Raw genomic sequence first — 24,789 nt, forward strand, 5'->3', positions numbered from 1 at the left:
GAATTTTTTAAAATAATTTGTTAAATTATTTTGTTAAAATTATATTTTTTATTTATTAGATTTTTTAAAAATGATATAAATACTAAAAATATATGTCTTTACTCTTTACAAATATATATACAGTTAAATGTTATATGTTTGATAAAGATGCGCAGTCATTTACCTAGTCTTGTAAAAGGTTGGGTTGCCCACCCAACTTGAAACAAGATACCACCATATCCTGTTATGAGGTTAAGTTTTCCGGGCACATCTTGTGAGGTTATATACTAATAATAGTAGTAGAAGAATTAACAGATGTAATGATGTAAATTTGGGTAGTATTTTGTTTTATTTATTAGGTACTCTTTAGGTACTCTAATGTATATAGTTTGTTAAAATAAATTTATTAAAATTTAAGTGTTTAGTACTTTATGTAGTGAAATATTATTTCTATAATCTTTTTTATGATAAAATATTTATAGTGAGAGGTTTAGTCTTATTTTAGAAAAGAAATTTAGAAAGACAAAGTGAAGAAATAGAATTTAGTATTATGGACATTTCCAAACTCATCATCAACATATTCTAACTTACTACTAATTTATTCAATGTAAAATCTTTCAGCATGGAAAGATGATAAAAAAAAAAAGGAAAAATTACACAAATGCAATTTTCATAACAATCCTCTCAATCTTGCAAAATGTTGGATAGCCCACCCAATACTTGAAACAAGATGCCACCATATCCTAATATGGTTAAATATAAAGATCTTTCAACATGGAAAGATGATAAAAAAAAAAAAAAATTACACAAATACAATTTTCATAACAATCCTCTCAATCTTGCAAAATGTTGGATAGCCCACCCAATACTTGAAACAAGATGCCACCATATCCTAATATGGTTAAATGTTTATCCTCTTGTAAGGTTTAAGTTTGCTTAACATATCTTGTAATTGAAGCTATATATTAATAATAGTATTATAAGTATGTAATTAATTAAGTACTCGGTACGTACTCTCATGTATATAGTTGGATAGAATAAATTTATTAGGATTTAGATGTTTAAAATTTTATGTAGTGAGATATTATTTTTATCAATCTTCTTAAGATAAAAATATTTATTGTAAGAGTAGGACAAATCATTCAAGCTTGGAACATTCACAGATTTCTATATTCTCAAGACTTTGTAAAATATCCAATTGTATGAAAGGTTTTTAGAGTAGAACATTTGCTTATGGTAAGCTGAAATGGCTTAGTATGTTCCCTTCCTTTAAAGCTCTCCACTCTCCTAGATCTTACATATTATGCAATTTAAGATATTATAAAGATTTAAAATCAGTTAAGATTCTACCAGACTCATCAATATATTCCAACTTATTAATTTGTTCGATGCAGAGATCTTTTAGCATTAAAAGATGTTCAAGAAAAAGAAAAATTACACAAATACAATCTTTAAAATAATACTTTTAATGTTACAAAATACTTGATATAGTTAAATGTTTGATCCTCTTATGAGGTTTAAATTTGTCTAACATATCTTGTAATTGAGGCTATATATTAACAATAGTATTATAAGTATGTAATTATATGAATTTGGCTAGTATTTTATTTTGTTAATTAGGTACTCCGTATGTATTCTCATGTATATAGCTTGTTAGAATAAGTTTATTAGGATTTAGATATTTATGTGGTTTATGTAGTGAGATTTTATTTTTATTATTTTTATTAGTGACAAAGTATCTGTTGTAAGAGGTTTAGCTTTTTTTTTTTTTAAGAAAAAGAAACTTTTTCATAAAAAAAGAAAAAGGTAAACAAATAAAAAACATTCAAGCTTAGGACATTCACAAATCTCTATATTCTCAAGACTTATATAAGATATCTAATTGAGCTAGCTTAAACATGTTATCCTCCTTCAAAGCTCTCCACCCTTTAGGTCTTACATATTATGAATGTAAGAGATTGCAAAGATGTAAAACTAATTTAGGATTCTACTAGTCTCGTCATCAACATATTCTAACTTACTAATTTGTTCAATGCAAAAATATTTTAGCATTAAAAAATGTTAAAAAAAATTACACAAATACAATCTTTAAAATAATGTTCTCAATCTTGTAAAATGCTACATTATCCACTAACCTGATATGATATGGTTAATGTTTGATCCTCTTATGAGGTTCAAATTGTCTAATATATCTTGTAATTGAGGCTATATATTAATAATAGTATTATAAGTTTGTAATGATGTAAATTTAATTTGTATCTTATTTTATTAATTAGGTATTCCATGTATATATCTTGTTAGAACAAATTTATTAAGGTTTAGGTATTTATGACTATGTGTAGTGAGATATTATTTATGGCTATATAAATTTAGTTTGTATTTTACTTTGTTAATAAATAGCAAGTTTGTTTCTACATACAAAGAGTGTGTGTTCTAGTGTGGTATAAATAAATTTAAATAATGTCCCTTAACATCGTAATAAATGCGATATAACCATTGAAGTAAGTAATTTTTTATATGTTTTTAATATGGTGAATATTATCCAACACCCTCTAAAATAATATGTAGGTTATTCTTTATAATGTGTCAAATTTTAATTGCTCATTATCTTAACCATAGTTGAATTATTTTGTAATTTATTATTTGAGATGGTAATGCTATAATTTCTTAAAATTTCAAAATCTCACTCCCATTAATTGAAGCACCTTTCTATTATATTCCTCGATTCTTCCTTCATCGCGTAGTTTCGATCCTTTCAAGCATCGTCGTCGCGGTCGTGATAAGAAGCGCTGACGTCTACTGTCCTCTCACGCAATCTCTCTTTTTCGAGTGCATCATTCCTTAACTACGTCGTTGAATTCCCTCTTTCTGCTGTGGATCACTCCTTACTAACATAATTAATGATTAGTTTGGTTATTAAATTTTTTATTAAAAAATATATTTATTTAATTACATAATAGAACATATATTCATATGTAGAATATAATATAATAAAATAAATCTATTTAGAGTATTTAAAATATAATTAAAATCATAAATATATAAATATAAATAAAATTCAACTGTTTTACCGTATTTTTTATAGTATTTTTTTTAATTTTTAATTTATTAGTACTTTATTATTTAATTAATAATTAAATAAATTATTTTTATAAAAATTTATTTTTTGTATTATATTAAAGAAGAGACCAATATAATAGTTTAAAAAATAAATTGTATAAATATTTAACAGATAAATATGAAATACATGCCTAAAATAAATAAAACATATAAATAGAAATACTCTTTGAGAAATAGAAAATTATTTTTGTCTGTTTTATTTATTTTAGACATATATTTCATATTTATCTTTTAAATATCTATACAATTTATTTTTGCATTTAAAAATTTTAATATTAACTATTTTTATTTAAAATATTATTTTTACGTTATTTTTTAAACTGTTATATTAGTCTCTTCTTTAAGATAATACAAAAAATAATTTCTCATAAAAATAATTTGTTTAATTATTAAGTAAATAATAAAGTACTAATAAATTAAAATTTAAAAGAATAAAAATACTATAAAAAATATTTGTAAAAAAGTTTGATTTTATCATTTTAAACTTGTGTTATTAATTTTAACCATTTATTTATTTTTTAAATACTTTATGTATGATAAAAGATATGTTTACTTGTTTAAAATACAAATTTTATTATTATATTTATATGTTCCTGATTTTAATTATACTTTTAAATACTCTGAATAGATTTTATTTTATTATATTATACGAGTATATGTTCCATCATGTAATTAAATAAAAAAAATATTTTTTAATAAAAAAATTTAATAACCAAACTAACCATTAATTATGTTGACAAGGAGTGATCAACTGCTAAAAGAAGGTTCGAGTGAGAGGATAGGAGATAACAATAAAGTCAGCACTGGCTATATTGGGAAGGACGGTAAAGTTACGGACGACGAGAATTTAACGACGTCGTTAAGAAATGATGATGACGACGTTGGCGTTCCTTATCACGACAGCGATATTTGGAAGGACGGAAACTACGCAATGAAGAAAGAATGGAGGAGTGAAAAGTTGTTTTAATGGAAGTGGGTTTTTTTTTTTGGTGACTTCTGTCTATGGAAGTGGGTTTTGATATCTTAAGAAATTATATCATTACCATCTCAAATAATAAATTACAAAATAATTTAACTATAGTTAAGATGATGACCAATTAAAATTTGACACATTATAAAAAATAACTTACATATTATTTTAAAGGGAGTTGGGTAGAATTCACCTATATAGGGATGTTTGTAGTGGATATGTGGGTTGAATGACTAAGGTGGCCAAGACCACCAACAAATTTAAATGGGACACGTGATAGAGTTTGGCATGAATGAATTGATAATTTGACCCCAGTAATCAAGTAGCTAATGTGCTAGGATAAAATCTATGAATTATTAAATAGTTATTAACCAATAATTATTAACAATTTAACCAAAATAGCAAATCATGGAGACAAATTTGTAAATTTTCAGTAAGATTGAGCAAGTTGGAACTTGAAAGAGCGACAGTATGAAGCATCGAGGATGAACTAGAGTTTCAAGTGTTGTTGGTGGTTAAGTCGCGTAAGCCAATTAAGGGTGGCAAAGCGGGCCGACCCGTCTCAACCCGCCCCGCTCCGCCTAAGTCCGTCCCATAAACGGGGCGGACCGGCCCGCCCCGCCAACTAAAATGAGTTTAAAATGCTAGCCCGCCCCGCTTTATGGCGGATTGGCGGGTTGGCGGGCTAGTCCGCTTCTTTTTTTTTTAAAAATAAAATTCATTAAAATTAACTAAAAAATAATAATTAAAAAATCAAATATAAATAAAAAATATAATATAAATAATATAAATTTTTTACTATTTCTTTTTATTTTTAACTTCAATAAAATTGTTCAAAATAATATTTGTCAATAGAATCATCTTTATTTTAAAAAATAAGTCACATAATTTGAGCCTATATACGAAATTGTAAAATAAAATAAATAAAGTTAATAACTAAAAAAAGACTAAAAACAAAAAATGAAAAAAAAGTGTTTAAAAATTCTATAATTATTAATTTTATAATAATAATCACTCTTTTATTTAATAAAAAAAAATAAAAATCTTTGGCCCGGCGGACCGGCCCGTCCCGTCCCGCCAAAACCCGCCAATTTGGCGGTGCGGGTTTGACGGGTTTTTTTAATTTGGCGGGCTCCAAATCCTAACCCAACCCGCCTTTTTTAGCGGGGTTAGCGGATCGGCCCGACGGACTCGACTCGTTTTGCCACCCCTAAAGCCAGTAGGAGGGTGATTTTCGGCGTGCAGTCGGCGGCAAAAATAGTGGCGGACAGGAGCAGCGGCTATCGTGGTGCATTGAAGGGTTGCGTTGGTGAGGGTTGCGTTGAACTAGACTCCTGGTCCTGTGCACCCACTAAGAGCATCATTAAATAGTATCGATTACTAAAGCTTCTCCGGCAATGACCAATGGCTACGTGTCGAAAGGGAATCTATTCCAAATGGAATAGATTTCCATTTGGAAAGAACCCCTTAAAAGTTAAGGGATCCCGCCCTCCTTTAATTCATATCTCGATTTTAACTCTCTCCAAATGAAATCTATTCCAAACATATATAGCTGGTAAGATATCCAATTGTAAAAAGGATTTCTAGAGTAGAAAAGCTGGCTTAGCGTGTTATCCTCCTTCAAAGTTCTTTACTCTCTTAGGTCTTAAATGTTATGCAAAGTAAGAGATTGCAAAAATGTAAATTCAGTTAGGACTTTATTAGATTGATCATCAACATATTCCAACTTACTATTTTGTTCAGTGCAATCTTTAAAATAAGGAAAAGTATGAGGAGCTAATGAAATATCTGAACAATGTGTACAATGGAGGTTTATGGAGTATTAGAGATATAATCATTAGTGTTACCTTTTTCCATCAGTTGAAACTTTTGGGATGAGTGGTATCATGACATGATATTAGAATGTTAGATCCAAAAGGTCAAGACTTCAATTCTTGGTGAATCCCAAAATTAGCTTAATCTTTTGGGAAGATGTTTATTATCCCTAATACTCTGATGATTATTCTAGATAGTATGGAGGATGTTCATTTTGTAACTCAATAGCTCATTGTACATATTGTACAAATAGTCCATTGTCTCTCTAGCAGGATCCTTAAAATAATGCTTTCAATCTTGTAAAATGCTGCATTGTTTACCCAACTTTAAACAAAATGCCACCATATCCCGATATGGTTAAATGTTTGACACTCTGATGGTGAAGTTCAACTTTGTCGTCTAACATATCTTGTAACTGAGGTTATATATTAATAATAGGATTATAAGTATTTAATTATGTAAATTTGGTTGGTATTTTACTCTGTTAATTAGGTATTCTGTATATATGGTTTTCTGTAGTGAGATAAAAACTCTCTCTCGAAATAAAAAGAAAAAAAGAAAAAAAAGATGAACCAATAGAACTTGGTAAGCATTTAAGTTTGGGACATTCACAAACAAAAAAATTTTAGCATTGGAAGCTAGTCAAGAAAAGAAAAAATTATACAAATACAATCCTTACAAACAATGTTCTCAATCTTGCAAAATGTTGGATTGCCACCAAACCAAAAATAAGATGCCACCATATTCTGGTATGGTTAAATGTTTGATCCTCTTATGAGGTTCAAGTTTACCTAACACATCTTGTAAATGAGACTATATATTAATAATAATATTATAAGAATTAACATATATGTAATTATATAAATTTGGTTGGTATTTTATCTTATTAATTAGGTAATTTTTAAGTACTCTAATGTGTATAGTTTGTTAGAGTAAATTAATTAAGGTTTATGTGTTCAGGATTTTATGTAGTGAGTAAACTTGTATATATATATATATATAGATTATGGTAATAACAAAAGTGTGTGATTCTATCTTTCAACTATCTTTCTTTTCTTCCTTTGGAATTTTTCTCTCATATATATGGTGTTCCACTTTTTCACTATCCAATTCTACATGTTTGAATAGAGCTTTGTCATGGTGCAATGAGTTTTATTACAACAAATTTTCAAAACTTTAAAAGGATAATTGTTCAGTTTCAACCAATCCAAGCCACTTCCAAATTCAACATCAATTTTCTTCAAGATCCTTCAAGTTGTTACTATACTTCCATCCAAGTGAGACACTTAGCATTCGCAATCACTCTACTAACCACACTAAACTATCACACCTGATCCAAATTTGTGTACATCTATCTAAACTCAGAACAAAATTAGACTCATGGATGACACATTGCTCAAACTACCTCAGGGACCGGTACAACACATTCGTGCTGTCATGGCTACATGGCTCGTTGAGCCTAAAAATTATGCAGAGTGTATTATTGTGCATTCTACATGGAAGGACCTCAAACATCAATTCTATTAGGGTAATTTATTTCGGATTGCTGAACTTGAGGAGGATCTGTTCAACACAAAATAAGGTGAGTTATCCATCACTTATTACTATACAAATTGAAAGAGATATAGAAAGAACTAGATGAATTCATACTCATACTAACTTGTGCTTGTTTGAGTAATTGTAATGGTGAATTAGACATAATGAAGCAATATAGGTTGCAATCCTATATGATCTGTTTTCCTAGAGTTTTAAATGACTGATATGTAAATGTACGCTTCCAGATTATGTTGCTTTAGGCCCTTCCAGATGTGAATATTGCTTTCTCTCTACTTCTTTAACAAGAGAGACAAATGATGCATCTCATTGAACTAGATTCTAGAATGCGCTAGTAAATGCTATTTACACAAAATCTGTAGCTGCTAATGCCTTTGAGACATACCAGAGTAGCCAAGGAAGAACCAAATTTATCAACACTGAAGGTGAAAAAGGCCGTTTGGAGCCAACAATGTCAGAGGAAGAGGAAGGGGGTGTGATGGTAAAAGGTAGCAGCGGTACTGGGAGCGGAGCTCCCAAGCTTTGCTCGCATTGTGAAAAACAAGGTCATTTTGTGGATACATATTACCAGAAGCATGGCTTCCCACAAATCACTCTAATGGAGTTCCACATTCAGCTACTTCAGTGAACTCAATGCTAGTTGCAAGTAATGCAGAGTGCAGCCCCTAACCTGTTATAAAAAATGAAAGAAAAATCAGTTTGGATGGGATATTTCTCAGATAGGCAGAAGGAAGCACTTATTACACTATTCCAGTAACATAGAACCTCTTCATGATGGAAATTGAAAAATATTCATGCTCCTTCAGAGCTGTTCAAACTTCTTGGATCGGAGCTTTACTTCTCGACAAGCTTTCATCAAGGGATACTCCGCCAAGGCTGCACCATTAATTGATCTTCTCAAGAGTAATCACTCTTGAAAATGGCCAAAGGAGTATCAAAAGGCCTTTGATGAATTGAAGGCTATTATCATAGAAGGGTCAGTACTAGCACTGCCCGACTACTCAAAGGTGTTTGAAGTCTATACTGATGCTTCTGACTATGCTATTGGAGGAGTTTTGGTACAAAAAGGACATCCTATTGCCTTCGAGAGTTGTAAGTTGAATGATATAGAGAGGTGATACACTGTCCAAGAGAAGGATATGATCGTGGTGGTGCATTGTGTGAAAACTTGGTGACACTACTTGCTTGGTTTACACTTCATCGTCAAGACAGACAATGTGGCTACAAGCTACTTCTAAACTTAGAAAAAATTAAGCCCCAAACAAGTTAGGTGGCAAGATTTCTTAGCCAAGTTTGATTTTGAATTTAAATACAAGCCTGGCAAGACTAATGTGGTAGCAGATGCACTGAGCCTTAAGGCTGAGTTGGCAGCCATTTTTATGGTCAAAAGAGATATTGTGCATACCATCAAAGAGGGGTTGCATCATGATCCATTGGACAAAAAGTAGGTGGAGTAGGCTAGAGAAGGTAAAACCAAAAGATTTTGGTTAGAAGACAACCTTTTCTACACCAAAGGGAGAAGACTATACATCTCTAAGTGAAAAAATCTAAGGAGAAAGCTAGTGAAGGAATGCCACAACACCAAATAGGTTGGTCATCAAGGCCAACAAAGGACCTTGGCACTTATTGAATTTTTCTATTATTGGCCTCAAACGAGGGATGAAGTGGAGAGCTATGTGAATACTTGTCTTATGTGCCAACAATATAAGATTGAAAACAAGACATCAAGTGAATTTTTGGAACCTATGTTGCCACCAGAGCGACCGTGGCAAAGTGTGTCTTTGGATTTCATCTCTGCCTTACTGAAGTTTGAGGGGTTTGGATCTATCCTCGTGGTAGTGGATCGATTTTCGAAGTATGCTACCTTTATACCTACTCCTACTGAATACTGATTGCACTGCAGAGGAAGCATCATGAATATTCTTCAAGAATGTGGTAAAGTACTGAGGATTACCTAAGAGTATCAGATCTACGCTTCACAAGATGACTATGGACAAAGCTGTTCAAACTTTTTGGATTGGAGCTTCATTTTTGGATAAGCTTCCATCCTCAAATAGATGGACAAACTGAGAGAGTGAATGCTTTAGTCGAGTGTTATTTGAGACATTTTGTAAACGCTAATAAGAAGGATTGGACAAAACTCCTAGACATTGTTCAGTTCTCATACAATCTGCAAAGGAGTGAGTCCACAGAAAAGAGTCCATTCGAGATTGTGACTAGACAACAGCCACTTACACCATATTCTCTTTCTTCCTCTTACTCAGGAAAGAGCCCTGGAGCTTATCATATGATTAATTCATGGGAAGAATAGGCAGATGCCACTCGTTCTTACCTCGACAAAGCTGCAAAGAGGATAAAGAAATTAACAGATAAGAAGAAGAGGCATGAAAGATATCAAGTGGGAGATAAGGTAATAATTAAACTTCTTCCACAATAATTCAAAGCCTTTCACAAGGGTCATAAGGGCTTAATCCACAAATACGAAGGGCCATTTGAGATCATTGGGCATGTTGAAGAGATTTCTTACAAAATACAACTCCCTCCCTCTATGAAGATCCACCCGATTTTTCATGTGAGTATGCTTAAACCATATCATGAAGACCAAGATGAACTGAGTAGAGGTGACTCGAGTCATGCTCCGCTGTGGTGATTAGATCCTTTGATAGGAAAATCGAAGAGATCTTAGCTAATCGTGTCGTGCGACGAAGAAGAGTACCACCAAGTATCTAATACTTGATCAAGTGGAAAGGACTCCCGATAACCGATGCTAGCTGGAAAGCTCGTAAAGACTTGTGGCAATTTCAAGAACACTTAGAACGCTATCATGAACAGAACGTGACGAGGACGTCTATGTAATAGGTGGAAAAGAATGTCATTGTAAATTTTAGAAAGTTAAATTTAATTGTGTTTGTTTAGTTTTCTGGAATATTTGAGAATGCTCTAGGTGGTTCTGAAACATTCTAGAAGTTTTAGAAGGTCTCGAAATACGCTAGAAGATTCTAGGAGACTCTGAAAGGTCGTAGAGTATTATAGAAGAGTGTGAATATATATATATATATGTATATAGAAGTATGAAAAGTAGTATGGAATGAAAATGATCTAGAAATATTTTGAGAAATGTGGTAGGATAGATATTTATAGTGAAGGTTCTAGATGATCAATTTAGACTGTTGATTAGATTTAATCCTAACCATCCATTGAGGAGGTGGATGGCTAAAAATAGGGGTGAGAGTTAGAGCTAGGTGTGTGAGTCATTTGTAATAAACATTTAGATAATAAAGTGTTCTTTTCACCAAAACTTTTTTCCTTGTGTACTCTTGTATTCTTAACTTTTTTTTGTTAAGTATTGAGGGTTAGGCTAACTTGGTCTTAACTCAAGAGGTTGAGTAAGTCCGAGTATCGACATGATAGCGTTGAAATGTGTCCAGAGCCGTGACAAACTACTTACATTTGCTTTAGTCTTAAATATTTACATTCTTTTAAACACATTAATCTAGTTAAAATTATCATGCCAAATGATTCACAAGCTATTATAACTTTATGTGGAATCGTTTTTTCCTCAACGAAATTTTATTTGAAGTTTTATATGTGTCAAGCTTTAAATGTAATCTTATTTCTATTTCAAGAGTTACTATTGCTTTATCTTATTGTTTTATGTTTAATACTCAAAATGGTGAGATTTAGAAGTGGCCTACTTTAAAAAAACAGAATTTTATTTGAAGTTTTATATGTGTCAAGCTTTAAATGTAATCTTATTTCTATTTCAAGAGTTACTATTGCTTTATCTTATTGTTTTATGTTTAATACTCAAAATGGTGAGATTTAGAAGTGGCCTACTTTAAAAATGATTAGAGTTGCTAATAAAAAATGAGGGCCGTACACAATGAATACTCAAGCAAAGATAGCCGTTTAACTTTAGCAAATTAGAAAAAAAGAATTTTGCATATTATGGCACAATAGGACAAACATACTTCACACACCTTACAAAGTGTTTTTTGGTATTATTTTTTCTAGATTACAACAATCAGAGAAAATGCATCTATTCATCTCATGTCTAAATAATGATGTACTATGTGATCCATATTATTTTGTAAAATAAAAGAGATTATTCTAATTAATATAACCAATTAATTATAATTAATGTAGTCAAATAAAATATTAAATAATTTAATATTTATCTGAATCAAATCAAATAAATGATTAATTTTAATACTTTTAAAAATAATTAATTAAAATACATAAGACAAAAAAATTAATGTAAATTAAAATAAAATAAATTTATTTATTTCAGTCAAATCAAATAATTAATGTAATTAATTACTTATAGTTAATGTGATCAAATAAAATATTAAATAATTTGATATTTATCTCAATTAAATTATTTAATTAATGTATTTAAATGAATCAAATAAAATATTAAAAAATATTTTTTTTTTGTGACTTAAAAGAAAATAAACAAAAACTAAGAAAGAAAAAAAAAAACAAGAAACTGCTTAAGAAAGGCAGTCCCGCTGAATACTACTCTCAAACTCCTTCCAAGGCAATGGAAGCTCCACTTGGGGAGAAATAGTCCTCATTGCAGTCTTTGCCATGATGTCTGCTACTGTATTTGCATCTCTCAAGATCAACCGAAGATCAGCACGCCATTTCCAAGACATGATATCTCGGATTTTTAACACCAAAGGATCAGTAAACCCAGAGCAATCTTGTAAATTATTGACAATAGTAAAAGCCTCCACACAGTCTGTCTCACATATAATGTCTCTTTGTCCCGAGTCCCATGCTAAAAGAAAGCATCTCCAAATAGCAAACAACTCTCCTTGCAAAATGCTACGACTCTCAATTGTTCCCAGACAGCCTCGTTGCCACCTTCCCTTCCAATCTCTGCTAACACAAGCAAAACCAACTCGAGCACCACTGCCAGGATAGCTAGCATCACAATTAATCTTAAAGGTACCCACTGAGGGGGGAATCCAAGAGCCACTAATGGTTGAGGGGATAGATAGTCGTTGCAACTCAAAAATATTTCGGAGCTCCTTTTCTAAGGACAAAGCCATACCAATCACCTTGTCTGTGGTCCAATGCTCGTGAGGATGAAAGATCTCGTTGTTTCTCGAACACCAAATCCACCAGAGACCAGAAAAGAATCTAAAGGGGCGCTGTTTGCTATTATGTAAGAACCAACTCATCAAATCCACTGGTTGATCGGAGATCCCTAAAGCTTGCCAAACAAGTTGGGCTTTTGGACAATCCCGAATACAATGTAAAACCGACTCCTGACTTGAGAGAAACATCGTGGACAGCTATCCGTGTGCGAAATGCCCATTCTAAAACGAAATGCAGCAGTAGGAAGAGCCTCCCGAAGACATATGTCTTGTCAGTTACGCTATTAATTGAAAAAAAAATCTGATTTTAATAATAGATAATAGATTAGAAAAAAAACTAGAACAGATCCACAATTATTCATAGATAATTTTTTTATAAGGAAATTGCGTTTATAAATATGATAAACAATTCGAAATAAGAATTCTTCTCAGTATGTTTTTGCATTTTATCATTTCGTCTTTCCATGTTTGCAGTTTATCATTTTGTAATTTAAGTTTTTGAAATATTATATTCTTAATATTTTTTTAAGGAAAAATATTTCAAATATAAATTCACCTGTAGCCACTTCACTCTTAGTATTTATTTATTTATAATGGTGAGGTACTATCATGGCACAGTTAAACAGAGGCAGAATAAAAGTTTCATAGTCACCACTCACCACTCACTTCTTCCCCAACTTACACTTTAACAAATAATTTCACGGTTATAGAAACAGGTAGAGAAGAGAGAATGAAGAGAAAGGTTCTGTTGGTGAGTTGTGTTGTTGGATTCTTGGGTCTATTGTCAGCTGCAACTAGCTTTGGTGCAGAAGCGACAAGGATTAAGGTAACTTTGTCTGTAGTGTTCTATTTGGTTCAATTCCTTGCTGGCACATGAGAAAAAAGAAAAAAGAATCGAACTTTAGATTAGTTTTGTTGCTTAATAGGTGTTTGTGTATTATGCAAGATTTTTAAATTTGGTATCTTTGAGCATTATTATATACTTTTCTTTTTCAGCCGTCTAATTGAGAAGTTAACAACTTTAATGTTTCTTCTTTTGTCTTATTACACTGTTCATCAAGAAGATTTTGCTTTCTCTATGGTGCTGTCACTAATCTTGTTTTCTATGGTAACTTAATTGGATAATCCTTTTCTATTTTGTTAATTTTGGATGAATAACATTGTATCTGAAAAAAAGAAGGATGGTAAGATTTTGCCATCAATCTTCTGTAAGGAGACAAAAAAAAGGGAGTGATATGATGTTCAAATAAAACTTACTGCTGATAGTTTTCATTAAGCAATTTACTTTTGCTTCTTTTGTTAAGGAATTTTTGGCAGATTTAGTATCTTTTGTTTCTTATTTATGATGTTGACTTTGCAATTTCTAGCTTTGACTATTGTTTGGAAGTTCGGATGTATGTGTAACATACTAACATTGAAAATATTGAAAGCTCCTATATATCAATTATCATAACTATTACTTTGTAATATGTGCAGCGTTCTCAAGTTCAATTTGTAACCCCAAATCAATGCATATATCCTCGAACTCCAGCTCTACCTCTTGGTTTAACTGCAGCTCTGGCTCTCATGGTATCTCAGATTGTCATAAATGTCGCAGCCGGCTGCATTTGTTGCTCGAAATTCCCTCAAATCCCTGATTCCAGTTGGAAGGTGGCTTTGATCAGCTTCTCTTTATCTTGGTAACTATGCTGGTATCCTGATTTGGCCTAAATTGTTTTTATTTGAGAACATTGTTTCTGTGGTGTTTGATTAGGTTACTTCTGATATATAATTATAAGAAACTTATATGTAATTTAAGTATTGAGTTCAACCATGTTGGTGATTATTAAAACACTCTTTTCGAACAGGTTCACATTTGTCATTGCGTTTCTTCTGTTGCTAACTGCTGCGGCGCTGAATGATCAACACGGCGAAGAGAGCATATACTTTGGCAACTACTACTGCTACATTGTGAAGCCTAGGGTGTTTGCAGGGTGTGCAATTTTATCCCTTGCAAGTGTTGCCTTTGGTATTGTCTATTATATTACCTTAGCTGAGGGAAAAAATGGTAACAACTCTTGTGATTCCTTGGATCCAAATCATGGGGGCATAGCCATGGGACAACCTCAGATACCACCAACTCAAGTTAGCCATGACCCACTGTTTGTACATGAAGACACATACATCAGAAGACAGTTCACATGATAATCAGCAGTAGTCCCTATTTCTTTATAGTTAGAAAAAAAAGGTCTATAATTATATTGTTGTGTCTAGCAGTTGGAATAGGACATAAATATAGAGATAGTATAAAAAATACATCATTTATGTTTTGAGATATGTACCTCATCTAGTTTTCCAAGGTAAGCCAAGCTTTATTCATATTCATAGAAATAGTATTTGTTAGAGTTTTTTTTTTTATGTAATAACTAATTAACTATGTACATGCATGTGTCTCAAAAATGTTTTGTGAGGGAGTTATGTTGGTTCTGACATACAATACAGAATAAAGATGTTGCCTCCGTTTTCATTTCAATTCATGCTGTTATTATTACCAAAATCAATCCTTGGCCATTTGTTCATTGTTAATGTACTTATTGTTATTCAATTGGTTGTAATATTTTAACCATTGCACCAAATTCAAAATCATCTTATAGTATAAAAATTTCTACATTGCACCATTCCATAAATCAACTCCTTTTTTGTGACATCCTGAATATAAGATAAGAATGTAATAACTCAATTAGTCAGTTTCTGCCATATCATTCTATTTCATGTCAGTATTATATCAAAATAATAAAATAAAAATAAAATTACTGAATAATGGCATTAACCATATTACCAACTTTGAAATGGTTGGAACATCAAAGATTCTCGACATTGAGCTAAGGAGATTCGAGTAAATATTTACAAGACTTGATTGTCTGATTTCCTTGCATGGATACATGGATCTAATACCACGTTGTTTCTTACCTTCTTTTCCTTTATTGTGATATCAAACTAGATTTGATACTCTCTACTTTTGAAGCAACAATTTATTTGCCTTTCTTGGAAAACTAGTCTAGATGTGTGGAATAATGCAGCCTAAGCATTCTTCTAAATGGAATTTGCACCCATTCTAAGCTATTGATTATTGTAGGGATGGCAAAATTCCCCGAGACGCGGGGATTCCTGCGGGGGCTGCCCCGAATGGGGATCCGATTGTGGGGAATTTTTTCTGCGGGGATGGGGATGGGGGACAAAATTCCCCCGAAGCAGGCGCAGAGACCCGATCGGGGATCCCCGCCCCATCCCCGCTATTCCCCGAAATTTATGAATTTCTTGAATTATCCTTAATAGTTTATTTCTCATATATGTTTTTTAGACATTTCTCACACACACTATATATAGAAACCCAAAACTCCTAATCTTTATTTGCATAACCCTTCTTCATCCAACCTCTCTGCAGCCACCCCCTCGTCACCCTTCTCACCGCATCGTCACACCTCACCGTGCCATCACCCTTACCGCGTCGTAATTTCTTTTTGCGGCGTTCATTTTCGTAACTCTGCCGTCGTGTCCATTCTCCCCTCTGTTGCCGCGTCTCCCACCTCGTCTAGTACTTTGTCCTTTGGCTTGTCGTTGCATCCCCATTGCGTTATTTCGAAAGAAGTCACCATCGTGTCATTTAGACTTTTTGTATAAAATCTTGCAGTTTTTGTATAAGATAGACACTTGCAGCTCTATTCATATGGAAATTAATAATTAGTTAAAACTATTATGTACATGGGGAATGGGGTCCCCGCCGAAAATGGGGCCCGTAAGGAATGGGGATGGGGAGTAATATTCCCCCACAGCGGAGAATGAGGCGGGAATGGGGAGCAAATCTGAGGGTGGGGATGAGGAGCAGAGAGGCATTCCCCGCCTCCGCCCTGCCCCATTGACATCCCTAGATTATTGGAATAATTACTTTCTTACCATGTGGATTATACCTGAAATATATATGTATAAGAAATTAAGAATTGAGAATCCGGCAAGGACGTTGCTCTGTTCATGAATAAAACATATAGGCTACATCATAGCAACAAGTAGATACAAGTTTAATCATGATTAGGAGCGATGTAAAGAAAAATAAAAAACTTTTGAATTTTATTTGACTAAAATTATAAACAAAATTAAGTAATGTCGCTGAATGTGGGTTTGATCCATCAATATTGTTAATGGAGAGTATGATGTGACTTTCAATTATGTAATTTTTAACTAAAAATATAAATGTTCACTTTTATACACTGTAATTAATTATGTTTATCATATAAATAAAGTAATTAATTTTCACAGACTACATAAAAAATATCCAAACATATTAACTTTTTGAAAAAATATAGGTAGACAATGAGAATACTAAATAATGTGAACAATAGATATATCAGATGATCAATTCAATAGGTATCTCTAGGTGAATATGGGGAGACTATACCATTCAAATTGTAACTCGTTGGCTCTAAATATATTAACTTGATTAGAAAAGTATGTAAAATTTTATTCACTATTATTGTTTCAAAATTAAATTAAAAAAAATTGTATAGCTTCACTTGGTTTTGATTAAATTTGATTGATAATAAAAATTTGATCTAATATGTAATCTAGTTCAATTTATGTGATTTATAAAATTTAAGATTCCATTTAATTCAAACTTTTGGGATTTTGTTGGCTTGCAAATTAAATTGAATTTGTTTAGTTCAGCAATTTCGATTAGCTTGAATTTGGAATTTGAATCATAAAATTAGGGCTGGCAATTCATATTTTATCCGTGGGTACCCAATCCGATCCAATCCGTTTGGGTTTAGGGTGTACCCTACTCTATCCTACCCGCACCTCAAATATATAACACATATTTTATAAAAATTAAGTATATAGTGAAAGAAGTAAGAGTTGAACCTACAACCTCTCTTATATAATGACTTACAATAAGTGAAAACCACTAAACTAGTTAGTCAATTTAGTAATTTAAAGTATTAGTTTGTTATTTTTTATGTTATTAATCTGTAAAAAATTTGAAATGATTGAATTTTATATGTACTTTGAAAAAATTTGATATATCTGCGAGTAGGATAGGGTAAGGTAGGGTTTAGAACTTTAGAGTGCGGGTAGGGTTAAGGTTGAGAGATTCGAACTCTTAACCATCCGGATACAAGGGATAATAAACAATCTCATGTTATAAAAAATTAATTTTGGGTTCACCAAAGTTCGAACTCTTAACCTTCCGGATTTGGAACTTTAATACCATGTCCTGAAACCACTCATCACAAAAACGTAACCTAACAAGACAATATAACACTAATAATCATATTGGCTCCCTATACTTTCTCATAAATAAATAGCAAGCAAAATCGTATAATAAAAATCAATTTAAAAAAAAAAAGAAAAGGTATTTAAGCCTATATTTATTTATTCTTTTATTTTTTTTACTCTTTCTTTGTTGGGCTACTTGCTTGCTTCAAAACCTTCAACTTGTCAGTTCTTAGCGGAAACCAGTCGAAAATCGTTTCGCCTGAAGAACACATCACGCTCACTGGGTTACCATCTCCTGCATCCTTGAATTCTTATATCTCCGTTTTGCATTTCTTGCTGCGATTCATTCTCCATACGATATTTCGATTGGAGTAAACACGTTTTTGTTTATCAATCGCTAAGCCAGTGCCCTAGCCCTACCAATTATAGCGGTTTGCTTTCTTCTTCTCTTTCAATTTCAGTTCATTTATTTATTTTTTTTCTTCAATTATTTTTTTGCGTGCTACGTAATATGTTCGTGCTGTTCTTAATTCGTTATTTACTTGGATGCATGTGCCACCCGATTAATAGCGCGTACAAACGTTCCCAATTTGCCTGCTAGGGTTTGGGATTACTTTGTGGTTTTTTTTTGTGTCTGTCTAAAATGTTTGCTTTTGCTTGCAGCGTGAATTCTGAGGAGAAGGGACTCAAGGGAGCTGATGGAAGATGGAAAGCATAAATCAAGGAGAGAAGATTCTGAGGTGAAGGAAGATGATTCCAAGAGGAGCCACCGTGACAGGGGCGGGGAAAAGGATAAGGATAGAAGCAATGGGAAGCATAGGGATAGGGAGAAGAGGGACCGCGACCGGGATAGCAGAAGGCATGATAGAGATCATAGTAGTGATGATTCTGATGATAGGTATGAGAGGGAGAGGGAGAAGGAGAAGCGCAGAGATAAAGACAAGGAAGAAAGAAGAGCTCGCGAGAAGAAAAGAGAAAGGGAGAGGGAAAGGGAAAAGGAAAGGGAAAAGGAAAGGGAGAGGGAAGAAAAGGAGAGGGAAAGGAGAGAAAGGGCGAAGGAGAAAGAAAGAGAGAGAGAAAGAGAAAGAGAAAGGAGGGAAGATAGAGAGAGGGGGCGGGAGAGGGAACGTGAGCGTGAAAAGGATAAGGATAGAAGGGAGCGTGAGAGAGAGAAGGAAATTGAAAGAGAAAGGGGGAGGAGAGTGCGCGACCGGGAGAAGCGTAGGGAAGTTGATAGTGATTATAGTGATGATGATTCTAGGGAGAGGGAGAGAGACAGGAAGAGGCACAAGAACTCGGATGCCAAGGTGAAGGAGAGAAAACCTACTCATGAAGAGGAGATAGAGGAAGAACACAAAAGATTGGATGAAGAAATGGAAAAGAGGAGGAGAAGAGTTCAGGAGTGGCAAGAGCTGAGGAGGAAGAAGGAAGAAGCTGAGAGAGAAAAGCAGGGTGAAGCAAGTGCTAGTGAACCAAAGTTGGGAAAGGCCTGGACCCTTGAAGGGGAATCTGATGATGAAGAAGCAACTGGTACAGGGAAGCCAGATACTGCGATGGATGTAGATGAAGATGAAAAACCTGTTGATAAAGAGCCTGGGGATCCTATGGTGGCAGATGGTGATAATGGGGCAATTACGTCTGATTTACAAGAAGGAACTGCTGGTGCTCCTGAGGATGAGGAAATTGATCCATTGGATGCCTTCATGAATTCTATGGTTCTACCTGAAGTTGAAAAGCTGAACAACACTGTTTGCTCTTCAATACCTGATAAAACTAATGACAAGAAACTCAAGGATAGAGGGGATGAGCAGGGTCGTAGTGGACAGGCAAGGAAAGTTTCCAATAATAAATCGATTGGAAGAATAATTCCTGGTGAAGACTCTGACTCTGATTATTCAGATCTTCAAGTTGACGATGACGACATTGAAGAAAATGATGAGGAGTTTATGAAAAGAGTGAAGAAGTCAAAAGCTGATAAGCTGTCTATAGTTGACCATTCAAAGATTGATTATCAACCTTTCAAGAAAAATTTCTACATTGAAGTGAAGGATGTCTCAAGGATGACTCCTGAAGAAGTTGCTGCATACCGGAAGGAGCTGGAGTTGAAGATACATGGGAAGGATGTTCCAAAGCCAGTAAAATCATGGCATCAGACTGGACTTACTAGCAAAATTTTAGAGACAATAAGAAAGCTTAACTACGAAAAGCCGATGCCTATTCAAGCCCAGGCACTGCCTGTAATAATGAATGGTCGAGACTGCATTGGCATTGCTAAAACTGGTTCAGGCAAAACACTTGCTTTTGTTTTGCCTATGTTGAGGCACATCAAGGATCAGCCACCAGTTGTTACTGGAGATGGACCAATTGGGCTTATCATGGCTCCTACAAGGGAGCTTGTTCAACAGATTTATAGTGATATAAAGAAGTTTGGGAAGGTACTGGGTCTAAGATGTGTACCTGTGTATGGAGGTTCTGGTGTTGCTCAACAAATTAGTGAGTTGAAGCGTGGAGCTGAGATAGTGGTTTGTACTCCAGGTAGGATGATTGACATACTATGTACCAGTGGTGGCAAAATAACTAACCTGCGCAGGGTTACTTATTTGGTCATGGATGAGGCTGATAGAATGTTTGACATGGGGTTTGAACCCCAAATCACAAGAATTGTTCAGAATATCCGACCAGATCGTCAAACTGTTCTATTTTCTGCTACTTTCCCCCGCCAGGTTGAAATTCTTGCCCGCAAGGTTCTAAATAAACCTGTTGAAATACAAGTTGGTGGCAGAAGTGTTGTGAACAAGGACATAACACAGCTGGTGGAGTTGAGACCAGAAAAAGAAAGATTTCATAGGCTATTAGAGATATTGGGTGAATGGTATGAGAAAGGAAAGATTTTGATATTTGTCCAGTCACAGGAAAAATGTGATGCTTTGTTCAAGGATTTGCTAAAGTCTGGTTATCCTTGCTTATCTCTTCATGGAGCTAAGGACCAGACAGATCGTGAATCCACAATTGCTGATTTCAAAAGCAATGTCTGCAATATGTTGATTGCAACTAGTATTGCTGCCAGGGGACTAGATGTCAAGGAGCTTGAATTGGTTATCAATTTTGATGTTCCTAATCACTATGAAGATTATGTTCATCGTGTTGGCCGCACTGGCAGAGCAGGCCGAAAGGGTTGCGCTATTACTTTTATTTCGGAGGAAGAAGCAAGATATGCACCTGATTTGGCAAAAGCATTGGAGCTATCTGAGCAAGTTGTTCCTGATGACCTGAAAGCACTTGCTGATGGCTTTATGGCAAAAGTGAAACAAGGGCTTGAGCAGGCTCATGGAACTGGTTATGGAGGCAGTGGCTTTAAATTTAATGAAGAAGAAGACGAGGAGAGGAGAGCAGCGAAGAAAGCTCAAGCCAAGGGATATGGGTTTGAAGAGGATAAATCAGATTCGGAAGATGAAGATGAAAATATTAGGAAGTCGGGAGGTGACATCTCACAGCTTGCTCATATTCTTGCTGCCTCAAAAGGAACTGTCCCTGCTATACCTAGCCCCATCTCTCCTGCTCAGCTGATTTCTAATGGTGGACTAACTGTTCCGTTGCCAGCTGTTCTTGGTAATCTCCAAACTACTACAGTTTTGCCTACAGGGCTTCCCCTTACTACAAATGATGGGGCAGCTCGGGCAGCATTAGCTGCTATTAACCTGCAGCACAACTTAGCTAAGATACAGTCTGAAGCATTGCCTGAGCATTATGAAGCTGAACTAGAGATAAATGATTTCCCTCAAAGTGCTCGGTGGAAAGTCACACACAAGGAAACCTTGGGTCCAATTTCTGAGTGGACAGGAGCCGCTATTACCACCAGGGGACAATATTTCCCACCTGGTAAAATTGCGGGACCTGGGGAACGCAAGCTCTACTTGTTCATTGAGGGTCCTAGTGAGCAGTCTGTTAAGAGAGCTAAAGCAGAGTTGAAACGTGTTTTGGAAGACATCACAAATCAAGCTTTACAACTTCCTGGTGGATCTCAACCTGGCAAATACTCTGTTGTTTAAAGGGTACGATCTGGCCTATTTGAGCATATTATTACTTGCATATTTGATTGATAATGCCCCACAGATATATCCTCCTTTGGTTCACTCAGCTTGTAGTGAAATCATTCTATTAGTTACTATTTCATCATGTCTCATGCACTCTATATGCATTAAGTTACATACTTAGTAATGGTAATGATGTGAGTCCAGATTAGTAATGATTATTGTTCTTAATTTCTCATTCTTTTTTACATACAAATATACAATTGTACGCCAATTATCCTCAGCTGGATGGTCTGATTTGATTTAATGGTTTTTCTCTGTTTTCATAATATTTTATAGATTTTGCTTTAGTTCAGAGTTATTATATGATTCTTTTCTTGAGTTTAAGTTTATAGACTTGATTTGGTGTATAAGCAGACCTATTCAGCAGCAACCAGGTGATATTTGTTTAGCAAATAGCAATAGATTATCCTTTCCTAATTTTTCTCAAGATAGGAACCCATAGGTGTACTTCTGTTGCTACTTGGTGCCAAGGCAAAATGCTTCAGTTAGTAATCCTCCCCTTTCTCACCGACTTTGGACCATGTTGTCAGTGTACCTTATCCTGCTCAATTCCTCTTCCTTCTTGTGCATGTATGTGTAAACTAAAATTATTATGTAAATTTCAGCTGTCCTTTGTCCCTTGTGTTTATTTGTGTTTTCAAGCATTGAACTCTATCCTCTAATATATTTTTCCACTCTAGATATTGTTATGATCTCCAGATGTTTGTTATTAATTTATTTGCACAAGGTTTCTGCCCTGTTTAAGTTTTATTAACTTCTTTATCTTTTTTTTTATTTGTTACTGAGCAGATGGGCCTTCTGGGGCTTGCTTACATCCTCAATTTTGTCATTGCCCATACTTGACTTGTGGCTTTCAATGGTGGCAATCATGGCACGGCAGCAGCGGTTTCTTTTTTTTCATCCAGGTCCTGTTTAATTTGAAGCAAGGATCTCAAGACTCTTGTTTTGATGCGTGTTGTCACTTTGTGCATGAGTTGTAGGGTCCATGATACTATTAAACTCTATATGTTCATCTAATTATAATGTTATCTTTCAGGTTCTGGTTACAAGATACTTTATCAAAAAGAGAAAAGATGTGATGGGGGAAGATTGATGCATTAGCCATAGTCATAGTTTGAATTTCATCAAATGTAGAAAACAGGATACCTTTCAAGTTTTCCATTTAACAGGCATCTAAACTATCATATTTATAGGCTCAATAGCTTTAATATTGATACCTTTTGCTTGTACCTTGTATGGGAACTAATGAGTTCAGTTTTTTCTTTCTAGGATTGGTTGTTAGTGTTCCTTCTTCACTTAAAATGTAGCAGAGATGTAGCATCTGCTACTTGATATTCTTATCTTATGTTGACCTGTTGTGATTTATGCAGGGAATGTGTGCTTGTTATAGTTGTTCCGAGTTGTAGATTGCAACTGGAATGCTTGATGAGAAATATATAACACATATGGTTTGAAATATTGGTTTAGAATTTAGTTTATTAAGAATTTAACTGTAACTGGGGTCTATGTGCAAGGGCAAGCAGGTGGTCGTGGTCATACATGTATGTATGGGAAGCTCTGGCATGCTTTGTTTCTGGAAGGGTTTGAAAACCTCTGTCCTACCATAACATATAGGTAAAAATGCTGATTCTCCAATAAACAGTGCCAAACACTGAGGCACTCATAACTCATTCCTCTAGTATTGAACTCTTTGACCATGACTACTTAAGAGAAAGTTGCTCATTATTATCTAATTTAATTTACTTTTACCTTTTTGCACTGATGCATTTTCTGATAGCTTAAAAATGGTGAAGCTTTCATTATATTGAATGGTAGGCCTTTGCAGCTGAAGAACCTGATGGTGTGAATATGGGATGCCTGATGAAGAATAAGCGCCTTGTGCCCAGCTATTGGCCTGTTTTTTTCTTCTACATAAAAAATTATTTGAATAAGCTATGACATCAAATGTTTGATGGTGATACCATCTCAAATTTTAACTCTACGATACAACATTTTTCTTTTGGTAACTGCCCCTCCAAATGAGAAAATTTTATTTAACGGAATGATTCTATTAGATTTTGTACCACTGGATATTTTACGTTTGAGGGTTTGAATAAAGTGAAACAAGAGGGTGTGAATGCAGCAAGATATCTAAATCTAAAATGACATAAATTAAGCTTGTACATTAAAAATTAATCACTAATTAATTATTTGTATAAAATATATATTAAAACATAAAAAATAAGTGAAATAGAACACTGAAAGGACAGTTTGGTGCATAAACATAGCACGTTAACTAGAATCGGGATATAGCAACAGACATAACCCTTTTTCTTGCAATTAGCAATCTGATTATCAATATGCAAACACATCTAGCCATGTAGGAACCTTTACGAGATAGAATATAGTCGAGTTAATATTTAAAATGGTCTTTGAAAGATACCTCGATCTCCATATGAGTTCCCGAAAGATAAAGTTAATCAAAATCGTCCTCGAAAGATGACGGACATGACCACGTTAGTCTTTCTGTCATCTTGTCTGCTGAGCTGGCTAACGTGGATGACGTGTTCCGTTAACTTTTTGGGCGGATGATGCCTACGTGTACGCTGGGATTGCTGACAAGGTAGGTACGTTAAAAGAAATCAAATTAGTCCCTTGTATGATGAACCCTAATCCTAAATTCGATGGGAGATCGAAGAGTGGACACTGGGATATCTACGGCTATATCTCATTCAATAGAACATTCTAGTTCATGATCATACCAGGTCATCAAGTCAAATCAGTCTGCTACCTTAGCTGCTGATTCGATAGCCAAGCACTTGCACTAATTAATTGAGCTCCTGCGCTTCAAGAAAGGGTAAAAGCTTTGATTGAGAGGTTTCATTCTTGAATTAGCGCTTTCTTTCATGCCTGATTGGATGCAGCT

At 34.1% G+C, this 24,789-nt stretch overlaps 2 protein-coding genes across 8 annotated transcripts in view; both read left to right on the forward strand.

Moving 5' to 3' along the window:
- The window catches only part of LOC107629538 (DEAD-box ATP-dependent RNA helicase 42), a 31,433-nt gene extending 7,511 nt beyond the window's left edge, over nucleotides 1-23,922 (forward strand). Inside the window, exons 1-5 of one of the 6 annotated variants that reach the window (XR_002358825.1) lie at nucleotides 17,946-18,221; nucleotides 18,454-21,842; nucleotides 22,674-22,789; nucleotides 23,255-23,498; nucleotides 23,700-23,922. Coding sequence is in view for 2 of the 6 variants with exons in the window: in XM_016332355.2 (XP_016187841.1) it covers nucleotides 18,489-21,839 (3,351 nt within the window). In the remaining 4 variants the exon portion in view is untranslated. The other 5 variants (XR_002358827.1, XR_002358826.1, XR_001617972.2 and 2 more) reach the window with 5 other exon arrangements.
- Nucleotides 13,130-15,079, forward strand: LOC107634165. Of its 2 annotated transcripts, none has more exons than XM_016337741.2 (3): nucleotides 13,130-13,369; nucleotides 14,020-14,222; nucleotides 14,391-15,055. In XM_016337741.2, the coding sequence occupies exons 1-3, from the start codon at nucleotides 13,274-13,276 to the stop codon at nucleotides 14,725-14,727; spliced, it is 636 nt and encodes a 211-aa protein (XP_016193227.1). In that variant the 5' UTR covers nucleotides 13,130-13,273; the 3' UTR covers nucleotides 14,728-15,055. The 2 variants fall into 2 exon arrangements, with proteins under 2 accessions (XP_016193227.1, XP_020973796.1); XM_021118137.1 differs by lacking the exon at nucleotides 13,130-13,369 and adding an exon at nucleotides 13,408-13,651 and having other exon boundaries at nucleotides 14,391-15,079.

This window comes from Arachis ipaensis, chromosome B03, assembly GCF_000816755.2.
Source record: "Arachis ipaensis cultivar K30076 chromosome B03, Araip1.1, whole genome shotgun sequence".
Classification (NCBI taxonomy): domain Eukaryota; kingdom Viridiplantae; phylum Streptophyta; class Magnoliopsida; order Fabales; family Fabaceae; genus Arachis; species Arachis ipaensis.

Excerpts from the sequence above, each read along its gene's own strand:
- LOC107634165 (XM_016337741.2), top strand. The coding sequence starts at position 13,274 with ATGAAGAGAAAGGTTCTGTTGGTGAGTTGTGTTGTTGGATTCTTGGGT. Across the intron at positions 13,370-14,019 it reads CAGAAGCGACAAGGATTAAG|CGTTCTCAAGTTCAATTTGT; the intron begins GTAACTTTGTCT and ends TAATATGTGCAG. Across the intron at positions 14,223-14,390 it reads ATCAGCTTCTCTTTATCTTG|GTTCACATTTGTCATTGCGT; the intron begins GTAACTATGCTG and ends CTTTTCGAACAG.